General features: G+C 37.5%; 1 protein-coding gene across 1 annotated transcript; it reads left to right on the forward strand.

Annotated features, from left to right (window-relative positions):
• The first annotated feature begins 463 nt into the window (after positions 1–463).
• On the forward strand, positions 464–4055 carry LOC139745572 (large ribosomal subunit protein bL12m-like). Its single transcript, XM_071655966.1, has 5 exons — positions 464–468; positions 1140–1410; positions 1684–1761; positions 2329–2466; positions 3710–4055. The coding sequence occupies exons 1-5, from the start codon at positions 464–466 to the stop codon at positions 3824–3826; spliced, it is 609 nt and encodes a 202-aa protein (XP_071512067.1). The 3' UTR covers positions 3827–4055.
• Positions 4056–13685: the final 9630 nt, after the last annotated feature.

Raw genomic sequence — 13685 nt, forward strand, 5'->3', positions numbered from 1 at the left:
TTCGAACCCATGGTGCCTGATAGCCGTAGGTACTAGTACTCGAATTTGCATGCACTGCTCGATTAGGGTAAGATCTCACACTGATAACATAGGGCCATAAAGTGCACAATTGCCTACAAATCAAATGTGCTAGAGGCACTTGACAACTGGACAAGAGTGTCAGAAAGGGTGGTAGCAGTGATACTGTGTATGGACCTCATGAAAGGATTTGATACTGTTCCCCCACTAAGATCTCCTGGTGAAGTTAGAATCTTTTGGTATTTATGTGGTACCTTCTTGTATGGCTGATGTCTATTCTGATTGGTAGGCGGCAAAGAGTATTGCCATTGGTTGGTGGTGAGGAATCCTTTTTTGTATTGTTGTCATGCTCAAAACAACTAACATCTCTCTAGGCAAGTTTCATGGCATACACAGCCTACACAATCTGAAACTAAAGTTTGCCATCTATTTATATGCATAATATATGGGGTATGGTGTCTTTCAAGTAACTTGAAGCTAAAAATTAACACTATATGCAAATCTGTTGTTTTACCAAATCACTGCTGCCATGTTTAATGAATACATCTGGGCACTATCAATTGCAAGACAAAGGTCACTCACCTCTCAAAATTTCCTTCTCAAACATGAAAAGTTTCGCAAGGACACTGGAAGTCTCCTTCAGCATCCACACTTTGTTTTGAAGGCCGATGTATTTGTAGTCTTAAATCAGGGAACAGTTAAATTAATCAAGATGTAAAGAAAAACCAGTACCGGTAGTGTGAATGAGCTATTGAATGGTTTTCAATATGAGATATTGTCAGTTCGAGGTAATGATATGAATTACTCTGGGTATGAGACATTCAAAGTTAGACATATTGTTGTCTGAAGCATAGGTCACATACTTTGATGCAGCATTGTCATTTTCGTCTGAATTTTTTTTGAGATGGACAAAGAACTTGCTGTATGAATACCAATAGTTGTATTTTCTAGTTTTACCGACTTTATACAAAACTAGAATAACTGAAAGGGACACACACACTCCTTAATTTCAAATTTCATCAGTGAATGCTTCATAATTAAGCCTACCTACTCTCAACAAGTTAAGTACCTGGTACTGCTCATGTTTGATTGTGTTTTTATCCCCTTTTTGCATTTACCAGGAAGCCACTAAACATCCCAGATGGTCACTTCCCAGCTTTACAACCAGTACGTCACTCTTGTTTAGCTGCCACTTGTAGCTACTACAGTGCAGCGCGCCAGAAGAAGTTTGTCTGTGCCTTAGGGAGCCAACGATGTCACAGTAGTGAAGCCATCACAGCACCAGCCAGGGATAATGAAGACAAGCAGTATTCTGACAAAATCCGATCTCTGGTAGATGAGATAGCATCTCTTACTCTGGTTGAAGTCAGTGACCTTAATCAGTTGTTAAAGGTAGGTCAAGTGCATTTATTCAACCCTCAAGTAAGTGTAGACTGTCAGTGGATTGAAAAAAAAAGTGGGTAATGACAACTTTGCATATTACATGTATCTGCTACATTGACAAGCTTCTAAAATGTGATCTTGAGGTTGGTTGATAAGTAGAAACAAGTGTGACTTATACTTTGTTGGATTTACAATTACAGAGGATCTGAAATTGTAGAAAGAGATCATTTTCACTATGTAGGCATTAAAAAGTTAATCTTTGAACGTTTAAATGTCTTACAGAAAACTCTGAACATCCAGGATGCACCGGTCATGGCTGTTGGAGCTGTACCAGGAGTAGCAGCACCAGCTCTGGAACAGGTGTGTTGAATGTTGCTAAGTCAATGAGGGCTGTGAGTTTGGTGTTTCTTTTGTGTCTCAAGAGTTCTCATTTTGGCTTGATTCTTACAATGGGTCCTGTGCCTGTTGTCAGTAGTGGATGGAAGGTTTGCTTTTAAGGTCAATGACTATTTTTTGAATAGATGTAGGGGGAAAATGCGATTTCTTTATATTACATTGTATATGTTTTGCAGGGAATACAGTGTATTAAAGATATGCAAAGTGCTTTGTTTTGAAGAATGTTTTCTATTGCAGTCTTTGTTTCCCTTGGAACTACATGGCACACGTTAAACAATATTTTCATGGCATGAAATTTTCACGAATTGGAGCTGATGGCGTTTTTTGCAGCATGAAAGTATCGCAAATTTCCACTGACATTTAATGCGAGTAGTGTAGACAAGAACTTTTGCATGCATTTTAATTTTGTGAATATTGGCTCTCGTGAAATTCACAAAATTAAAATGCAAGCGGAAATTTTCCTGATTTTACAGTATTTATATAAAGCTAAGTCCAAGATTTGCTAATTCCATAAGCTATTTCTTATTACAGGAAGAGGAGGAAGTAGATGCTGTAAAAACAGTTGAAAAGACACAGTTTACAGTAAAGCTGACCAAATATGATGAAGCTACCAAGGTGAAGCTGATCAAAGAAATTAAGGCATTGACATCAGGAATGAATCTAGTACAGGTAAGGATGTTGTTATGAATTACTAATTTAGCCCGAGATTGATAACAGTTGTAAGCATTTTAATCATCTCTACAGCTCTATGCGATCTCATACTGTATACCACCATGTATTTCATGTAATATAATGCGAATTTGGACTTTCGGCTAATTGCTTTAATTGCTTGAGCAGTTGAATTTGTGATCTAGAACTGCAGTGATGGAGTAACCTTTTCAGAAGAAATTAAATTATCTTCTTTTTTTTTAATCCCTTGGAGACTATATACACAATAAATGCATTTGTGTGATGGGAGCCAACACTTACATGAGAAGCGAAGTTTGTGAATGCCAGTTGACTTGTGAAATTTGACAAATTTATACCAAGTGTGTGTATGCAGCTTGTTTTTATAGGGCATGTTGAATTTGCTAATCACTCACATTGTAGAATAGGTACTTTTTGCATATATTTTGTATGCAATTTTTTTTTTTCAAACTGAAGAGACAGTTTAATGCTGAATATGCAAAGAAACTGTATTACTCTCTATTGGGATAAGAAAAGATTTAATTCTAAAAAGAGAATGCACAATGAGAGGACATTTTGACCATAGGAAACATCAGCGAATATTTGCTTTAGTTTGAATAAGTGTTTTAGCATGCCTACAGTGTACTTGGAAAATCGGCAAAAAGACACCCTTTCCTAATGTTGCGTAGTCAAATCACTATAGCCAAAAACGCTTGACTAGGCAATTGCCCATTATATGTCATTATCACTGGGTCTAATGTGAAATAGAGATGGAGAGCAAGATGAATTTTGGGAATTTGTTTCCTCTTCCCACTCGAATTAGACTTCAGGCTGTGGTGACAGCTTCATTTGCAAATTCACCAACATGAGAAAATATTAACTCTGATCCGACCATGACTACAATGTGCATACTTGGGTTGTTCTGTTGATTACTGTACTCCACAATTGCAAATACATGTATTAACCACTTACGAAATTGTGGGAAAGTCCAAATTTGTGAAAAATCAGACTCACCAAATACATATTACAGTAACTCTTAGTTACTTTGTTTCTTTGTGAAAGTTCACTTAGTCTTACAGAAAAAAAAAATGATTAAAAGTATCAAAATATGGGGACCTTCTAATTGAGAGAATGCCCAATGTATTGAAGTAAGCACGTTTTTTCTTCTGTTTTTGGTAGTACTTGATTGCCAGTATGATTCACTTAGCTGTGTTCCACTTAGTACTCACTCTTTCTGTCATCTCAGGCCAAAAAGTTTGTTGAGGCCATTCCACAGGTGGTTAAAGCTGACATTGGTAAGACTGAAGCAGAGGAGATCAAAAAACAGCTGGAGGCTGCAGGAGCAACATGTGAGATAGAGTGAGGATGTCATGGACCATGTGAACCATAGAAACTTTTCCAAGTGAAAAACGATCGATGTGACTCTTGCTTTCGACATGTTTTGACAGCAAAATAGCTGCCAAACTCGGATAACATTCTGCACAGGATTTCATATTACAATGATGAAGAGGAACCTTGAAGCTGTAACTACTCTCTGCATCACGAGGACATTTTTTTTTTTTCCTTCATTGCAATCAAGTCCAACAATACTGAGTTAAAGTATGTTGCAGCTAAATTATCAACAAAAAGCACATTATTATTATTATTATTATTATTATTATTATTTTGTGTATGTGCAAACCAGTAGGAGAGTTTTGACGTTTTGACGTCACCTGAGTTAATTTGCAAACTTGGTTTTGACCAGTATTACTGTGGTACATGTATATCTGAGTCTGATTTTTTGAACCATTCTGTTTGTCTGATCTAACTCTATTTATTATGGTGATGGTGGTAGGGGATGTTTGCTTGCATGCCATGATAAACTCGCTTGTGTGTGGAAAATTGCTTTTCAAGCTTCACAATGATCACTATTAAATTGATATGAAAGAGGCAATGGCACAGGGCCAGTGAATGTGAAAAAGGTAGTTTCCTCTTACATCTGACTGTATTACCCCGACTCCCCCCTGAATTTATTGCATTCCTGCAGCTGCCATTTTTTTATTGTATTTTTTTTTCAATGTGACCAGCAGGCATATGGGTGAGGTCATAGCACATGGCCAGTGAATGTGACCCTCCCCCCCCCCAAAAAAAAAAGAGAAAGAAAGAAAAAATAAAAAGATACCACTACCATAAAAGGACATAACAAGCAGGCACGATTTGCCCATCTAGATTCCCTTGCTTTACCTATGACCACTGTAATCACAGCAAAGCTAGCTCTTCTCAACGAAGCAGTACAAAATACAATGACAGATGAAAGAAATGTGTCTTTTTGAATTTAGATTATGTGAACAGTCACAGACATTCTGGCACACTTGATAGAATGTGCTTGTGTGTATGTGTACAGAAAAAGGTAAGCCATGTATCAGGATGAGAATGTGTGTGCATTAGTATTGGTTAGGATGGAGAAAATAGCTGTGTAAGAGATGGTGACATGACACAGGCTCTGCCAACAATAGTTCCTACAAATTACAACAACAAAAAATTGCAACAAATGCTTGGCAGACATTTATTCCCCGCAACAATTTCTTTGTCAGTATTATCATGCTAGCAGCCTGTAAAAATCATTCAGGAATTATCTTGCACAATTGTTTACTCCATGCTTTGAAATACACGGTGGAAACAGTCAATTCATTAACCGTTGATTCATTTAAATGTGTCAGTGGTTATAGCATGAGAAAATACGGTGACAAATATGGTGTAAGTACCGTAATCATCAAGCCGAGGAGACAACAGTGGGGTTAAAGAATGATCCCCAAATAAAAATCCTTAAATTAAAGTTGCCTGCTTCTTTGCTATGTATATGATTTCCTCCAATATTCTTGCCATGGTGAGAGGGCTACTGTTACAATGTACTAGTAGTTGATTGATAATAGCAAGACTTATTACAAATCAAAGTCATCTACATGACTCACCAGAAACTTGTGTGTGTGTGTGTGTGTGTGTGTGAGTCCCAATATACAATGTGTATGCTAAGATTCAACTTAAAATTCCCAAGAATAGTTTCTAGATATTTCGTTGCTATTTCCACACAAAGATAGTTCATGAAGGAGACAAGCTTCTTGTTTCCATTCTGTTTGGAATTCAAGGTATACACATTTGTTGCATTCTTGTATTCAAATGACTCCCTCCTGTCTTAAGTCTGAATTGTCATCTTTTATGAACATTTACTGGCACAAATTTTCTCCTTTTTCATCATTTTGAACAAGTTGCCTCAAGTAACATGCAGATATTATACAGGGAAAATTTCATAAAACGAACACTGCTATTATACAGATAGCGAATCAGTGGCGTATCGGGGGGGGGGGGGGGGGGGCAAGGGGGCACGTGCCCCGGGTGCCACTCCTTGAGGGCGCAAAAAAAACCCACAAAAAAACGAAGAAGAAGAAAAAAGAAAAAAGAAAAATGAAGAAGAAGAAGAAAAAAAAAGAAAAGAAGAAGAAAACCCCCCCCCAAAAAAAAAAAACCAGAAAGAAAACCAAATCAAACAAGATAAAAACAAAACATGATGACGCGGACAAAATGACAATGTTTATCATGTTCACACAAAAATTCCATGTTCTGTGAGCTGAAATACAAAAATTTTTGGCTCGCTCGCTGTACTCGCTCGCCAAAATTTATATAAAAAAGAAGGTACAATTTGTAAGAACAAAATGTGATGATGACAAAATGACAGTGTCTATTGTGTTCACACATGTCATTTTGTATTTAGCAGGCAAAATGTTTCACGGAGCAGCGGCTGCAATTTCTTTCGTTCTGAAGCGATCGCCAATTGGATCAAAAGAAGGCGCCAACGGTTTCGAACATGGGGGGGGGGGGGGGGGGGGCGCAAAAAACCCTAAATCAAACAAGATAATAACACGTAATGATGACGTGGAAATATACAAATTTCGGCTCACTCGCTCGTGCTAATTTAGAGTATTTTTTTCAAGTCCTCAGTTTGTTGGTATAAATTGATAAAAAGGCCGTCACTATGATATCTTGATTAGAATAGTAAGATTTAGTAAGCAAAAAATGACAAGAGTTTCATGATTTGTAAGCTGAAATACAAAAATTTTCAGCTCGCTCGCCAAAATTTGTATTAAAAAAAAAGAGGAAGATAAGAACAAAATGTGATGACGCGGACAAAATGATAATGTCTATTGTGTTCACTCATGTCATTTTATATTTAGCAGGAAAAATGTTACACGGAGCAGCGACTGCAATTTCATTCGTTCTGAAGCGATCGCCGATTGGATCAAAAGAGGACGCCAACGGTTTCGAACATACGGGGGAGGGGGCGAAAAAAAATATCAAAAAACATAAAAAACGTAATGATGACGCAAAAATATACAAATTTCGGCTTACTCGCTCGTACTAATTTAGAGTATTTTTTCCAAGTCCTCAGTTTGTTGGTATAAATCGTTATCTATAAGGCCGTCACTATATCTTGATTAGAATTGTAAGATTTAATAAGCAAAAAATGACAAGAGTTTCATGATTTGTAAGCTGAAATACAAAGATTTTCGGCTCGCTCGCGCTGCGCTCGCCAAAATTTATATATAAAACGAGACATGAAAACTCGTCACATTGAGGACGAGTTAGGTGATACGCTTGTGGTCATCAGATGACAGTCATCTGTGATCGACAAAGAAAAGAATGTGATATAGGCACCTTGAAGTTATATTGAGCGTGCATGCGAAACCGTTTCTGTAACCACTCGGCCACGGGTCATCCACGGAAATGGTAAGACAGAAAAACAACAACAATGTATAGATATAACGGGGGGAAAGTCAATGCCCACTCAACTAACGCGGCCGTGTGAACATCTATTGCATTGCTAGACGGAAAAGCGGCCTTGTAACGACTGAGGTCGCTATACCATTTCTGGCAACTTGGGAAAAATACGTCCCGCAGACATAAAACCTATAATCGGCTGGTTTTGATACCTTGCCTTTAATCACAATTTTCAGTGTAATGACGTCATCAAATTACAAAACAATGACATGGTCTTGAAAGAAAATTGTTCAAAGTACAACACCTCAGTCGTCGTCATTACATACTATGATCGGTTTGACAAAGTCAACCTGCAAAATTTTGCTGCAGTCGAAGCAATGTGGTCTCCAACACACAAAAAAGAGGGATATGGCGTGTGTGTGTGTCTGTGTGTGTGTATAGGTGCGTTTATATACGAACGTGATTTCTACATGGACGAATATGTAATACAAAATTGAAGAAAAAAAAACAGTAAAGTAGCTAAGTATTTTGTTTCGTGATCTTGTGAGGTTCGAACCCGCAACCTCACGTCTCTGAGACGTCGCCTTTAACCACTCGGCGACACGTCTCGACGGGAAAATATGGGGAACGTTATGGACTTGAAAGACAGTTGTTCAATACATAACACATTCATCATACGTTGTCAGTTTGCTATTGACATGACGATCTATCACATGAATATGAGGGAGGCATTAGTACCTGTATGAAATTATTATAGGCATGGTTATCAAATTGCCCTAAAATATCCTTATAATTGCCTTATTTTTACACACAGTTACGCTATCCCTTTAAACTCGTCACAGTTTAATTAGAATCATTAACATCATACATTAGTACCATATTCAGTTCCATAGCTGATCACGTTTGCTAATCAATTAAGAGTAATTGTCTAGAATGTGTCATATGGCCAACCTGTATACACACGTATATACACACACACAATGCTAAATGTATGTATCAAACATCTGTAACACAGCTTTGAACTAACTATAGGAATTATCGCTGCACTTATCATCCATACTTTTTATCACTATCTGAAACTCCACAAAAACCACTAATTGACAAATAATCATCAATACAGAAGACTGAATACCTTTTTTACAATGTATAGCTTGTTACATGTATAAATCAGCACAAAGTAACCACGACTACATTGTGTTACTGAATTGATATGAACAAATTTCATTTTGTTACAGTATACTGTATCAGTTTGAAAAGCCCAACCTGCAAAACTATAATTTTGCAGCAGACGAAGTAATGCAGTCTCCAACGCAAAACAAAGGTATACTGTGTGAGTGTGTGCGTATAGGTGTGTTTACATGCAAACGTGATTTCTACATGGACGAAGGTGTAGTACTCCATTGAAGAAAAAAAGTTAAAAAAAAATTATTATTTTCTTTCGTGCTCTTGTGAGGATCGAACCCGTACGTGTGCAACCTCACGTTTCTAAGACGACGCCTCTAACCACTCGGCCATACGTCTCGACGAGAAAATTAGAGGAACGTAAGCTTATGTACGTGAAAGATGAATCACGAATCGTTTGGTCCGCATTCCATTCTCATTTTCAGTTTTAAATTGCAAAATTGTCAACCTCATGAGGAGATTTCAAAGAATAAAATGCATGATTACTGCAGCTTATTGTCACATCTACAACATAAATAAGTTTCAGAGGAAATGAAGCAAAATCAGCTGAGATAAAGGTGCTTAAACGTTGTCAAGTCAATGCATGGTTTCTAAAAAAATCACCTCCCATAGACAATACACGTAAACTTGTCCGATTTTGCGTCTTTACCTTTAAACACAATTTAAAGCATGATGACGTCATCAAATTTCAAAACCATGACATGGACTTGAAAGGCAAATGTTCAAAGTACAACATATCTGAATTTGGGATAATATTGAGCTTAAACAACAGAGATACGAGCAAATGAATGTCAGAAACAGTACCTCAAAAAAATTAATTCCACTTTTTTGATTTCAGATGACGATATGATGACGTCATAATGTAATTATGGAAATAATGATACTTGAAACGTCAAGTCCAATTTATATGCTTTTGTAATATGCAATAAAAACATAGGGTCACCTGACGTTTTAAAGAGCTATGGCGAAATAAACAAAGACATGTTTTTTCACTATATTTGCACATAGACGCGCAGGCGAAATTTGAACTTTGACGCAAGTGCATTGCTTTGTTATTTGTAGGAATCGATTAGAAATCAATGGATATTGTTGCTCAAAGTATCAGGAATCCAAATCTGTCAAAAAAAGTGTATTTTCATGTTGCTGACGCGCTGTGCGCGCGAAAATGCGCGGACGGACGCGCACGCGCAAAATTGTTTGAAACGCATAAAATTGTCTGAAACTTCGAGATTTCCCATTGGAAAGTTGTTTTGAGCCTTTTAAAATTTTGACGCGCGCTTACGCGCACTTAATGATGTCCTAGGTAATTAGCATCAAAAGAAGTAAGATAGAACGTGACCTGAACTTTATGTCCACAAAAAATGATACAGAAATGACCTTTAGTTATGAAGTTATGATCGATCATGTAACATGGTCCAAAAATCACAAAATGGCGCCTAGACGACGTCATAGATATGTTACTGTCATGAAAACCTTATTGTGGCTAGATATTGTCATGAGACATGTTCCCTGAAAATGTCATGTTATTCCGTAATGTCATTCTTGAGATATTGATGACACAAAATTGTCCAGAAAGAAAGAAGAATAAAAAGAAATAAAGAGAGATTTTGACAATCACAATAGGTGATACGCTGATAGCGTATCACCTAAAAAGATAAGAACAATACATGATGATGACGAGGACATATGCAAATTTCAGCTCAGCGCGCACTAATTTAGAGTATTTTTTAAAGTCTTCAGTTTTTGGGTATAAATCGTTATCTATAAGGCCGTCAATATATCTTGATTAGAATTGTAAGATTTGGTAAGCAAAAAATGACAAGAATTCCGTGTTTTGTAAGCTGACATACAACAATTTTCGGCTCGCTCGCTGCGCTCGCTCGCCAAAATCTATCAAAATTCATTACATTTAAATCGCCCTCAAAAGATCCCTTTTAAGTGCTTGAAAAAGCATCATGTGGACTTTGTTTAACTGGGATGGGGTTGGGGTTGACCACTTTTTCAGAAATTAGGGGCGCAATATTCGTGCTTGCCCCGGGCGCCGTTTTCCCTAGATACGCCACTATAGCGAATGGTCATGAGTGCGATGGTACAAGATTTCGCACGAGATGAAAGATAGAGGTTCTCTATTCAACGAGGCGAAGCCGAGTTGAATAGTGTGCCTCATCTTTCACCGAGTTGCGAAATCTTGGTCCATTGCATGAGTAAAAACCATACACCATTTGTTTTATACAACACCTCAATCGTCAACAGATGTGGTCTTCACAGATTCTTGGATTTAGCACAGAAATGGCAACCATTTTCATGAAAGACAAATTAGTAGCCACACTGTCACAGTCACCATGTACACATTTATCGCGAAACAGATCGGTTGAAGTTGTTAAGTTATACATGTACAAAAAAATAAGTGACAAAAGTACGCCCTTGTAATTGTTGAGTGAGCGCGGGAAGTATCATCAGAGCCGTGTAATGAAACAAAAGCTTATGAGTCAATTGTGAGTTTAACATGGGAGTCGATGGAAATAGGTGACGTCAGCCATGCGTTATCCATTTTTGCTCAAACAAAATTGCACGGCTGACAGCCACAGCGTGCGATGGAACTTTTAACTGAATGTCACGTGATAGACAATCGACCAATCGGATTGCTACATTGATACCCTCTAGTTGTATTTAATATATTGTTACAATGATTTTTTTTTGGGATGTTGTATGTGTGTGTGTTTGTGTGTGTGTGAACAAAACATACTAGGTGTTACGAAAAACATTCCCACTTCTGATCTTTAATAGTTCGATAAATCAGGTAACACTGTCATTGATACGAGTTATAGCTGAATCGTGTACAATTAACTTGGAGGTGATTTGAATATGAGAGTATGAATCAGTTTAATTAAATCCACGATTGATTTCAAAGTTGAGTTCCAGATTTTGGTCAAATTTGAACCCTCTGTACAAAATTGAACTTTACACAAGATCCAATGATGTGTGACGCGAGTGTGCTTACAATGACCCTGCACAATAGACATGAACACCTTGAATGCCACCTTTTCAGAGCTCTGCTGACAAGGCTTCTGGACTTGTGCTCCAAGGCACATGAATGATTTATTAATAATTCATGATGGATTGCCCTGGGCGCTGCTAGTCTGAATTCATGGTAAAGGGTAAAATGCATGCACATGAAAAATCATAAGCACATGTTTTCATGTGCTTGCATACACTACATTTCAGGATGAATAAAGACTTGCTGTGATAGTTGAATTTCTCATGAATATGTAATAGAGCATTCCAATCTTGGCCATTGTTTGGGACAGTTGTCAGGTTGTTAACCACACACTCCCATACACACCAATTGACCCTGTGCAAAATAAAAATTTTGTACAGAGGGTTCAAAACTGAGCAAAATCTGGAACCTAACTTAAAGATAAATCTTGAATTTAATAAAAACTGATTTATGCTGTCATTTTCAAATTACCTCCAACAGAATGGTACACTATTCAGCTCTTGCTCATCAATGTCAGTGTTATCTGATACTAGTAAAATGTTTTTGAAGAGTGGGAAATGTTTTTTGTAACACCTAGTACATGTACATGAATGTGTAACATGCACAGTGTGCTATAGTCTTCCACACAACATGCTTGTCAAACTATCACATCACATACCAATACACAGACGATTGAGACATTGTCATCTACACAATGGCTGGTGATTATCATTACATTTTAAGATTTTACCTATCATTGAAAGACATTTTTAATACACTGTATATCATTGATGAACAAAAAAAAAAACGTATTTACTGGTGAAGGTGAGTAATTCATACACATTGCAATAATATCAGCATTAATTGGAACATGATCTGTATAGTCCCAACATTAACAAATTAGAGTCGCTATGACTATGCTTTCTTATGCCAACTGATGATAAGATCAGCTATAAGGAGGAAAATACTCGGTCCTGACTGTATTTTATTGAGTGATGGTATTATTTTTGTTCTCATTATTTGGAGGTAAAAAAAGTAACAGGCAAGAAAGGAAATGAGGGAGATGCATGTTCAGCAAGCCAACCTTGATGCCAACACGAATGATTATCATTACTAATTCATTACTATTCATGAAATTGGCTCAACGTTTGGTGTGGTGTGAAATTTTGTCACTTTTTTTCAGCAAATTTGCGTTTGCAATTGATATTGCTTGTGGAAAATTTGGCTGAGTCAGTAGGGTTTGACAGTGCTGTATATCAATTTTGGGCTCATACCTAGGGCAAGGGTAAGAGGTAAAGGGTAAAGGTTAGGGTTAGATTGACAACCTAAAAGTGACTCCCCTGTATCCAACAAGTGAAATTTGGCCAATATAGAAAGTTCCCACCCCCTAAGGTACCTTCTATATCCCTGACACTTCTGGAGGATTGTCCCTGTAAAAGGACATGTAGTTCACCTAACCCTAACCCCAAGTTAGTACTTGCTACATTTGAATAATGTATTTAAGTATCTTTCAGGGTACACGAAGGTCTTTTCTTTTTTTTTCACTTTTTGTCTATTTTTTGGACAAGAGTGTCTTTACAGGGAGATACATGTATAGGTGTATGTCTCTTTTTAGGGTTATGGGTAGAGTTAGGGGTTAGGGTTGAGGTTAGGGTTAGGGGTTAGGGTAAGAGGTTAGGGTTCTGTTTGGGTTAGGGTTAGGGTTAAGAGTTAGGGGTCAATCACATAAGTCGACCTTTCGAGTTAACACCCAAAATTGATATGGTGGATAAGTGTAGTCGAGATATACAAATTCCCAAAATTTCAAATCTTAACTCCAAGTAGTCTGCTCCAGCGGATTTAAGAAATGTTTGTACACAAAAAATGTGGAAGCGGCTGGAAGGAAGAACATATTAAAGTTAAGAACTCAAACTTTACACAAATAATCGGGCTAGGGTTAGGGGGAGGGTTAGGGTTAGGTTAGGGTTAGGGTTTAGGGTTAGGTTAGGGTTTGGTTAGGGTTAGGGGGGTTAGGGTTAGGGTAGGGTTAGGGTTTGGGTTTGGGTTAGGGTTACTGTTTCAGTTTGGGTTAGGGTTAGGTATAGGGGAACATTGCTACGGTGGACCATAGGGTTAGGGTTGGGGGGGGGGGGGTTAGGGTTAGGGTTAGAGTTACGGGTATTCCGCAGTATATGATGTATATAGTTAAGAGTTGAAATTAATAGGGTAGATAGGTCTCATCGAGACTAACATACTCCAAAAATTTCAGATCTTTACTCCCAGTAGTTTTTGCTCCAGCCGTTTTTAAAGTTACCATTCGTTTTGTACATAA

The sequence above is a fragment of the Diadema antillarum genome, unplaced genomic scaffold (assembly GCF_040938485.1).
Source record: "Diadema antillarum isolate AM-2024a unplaced genomic scaffold, OU_Dant_1.0 seq00001276_RagTag, whole genome shotgun sequence".
Lineage (NCBI taxonomy): Eukaryota > Metazoa > Echinodermata > Echinoidea > Diadematoida > Diadematidae > Diadema > Diadema antillarum.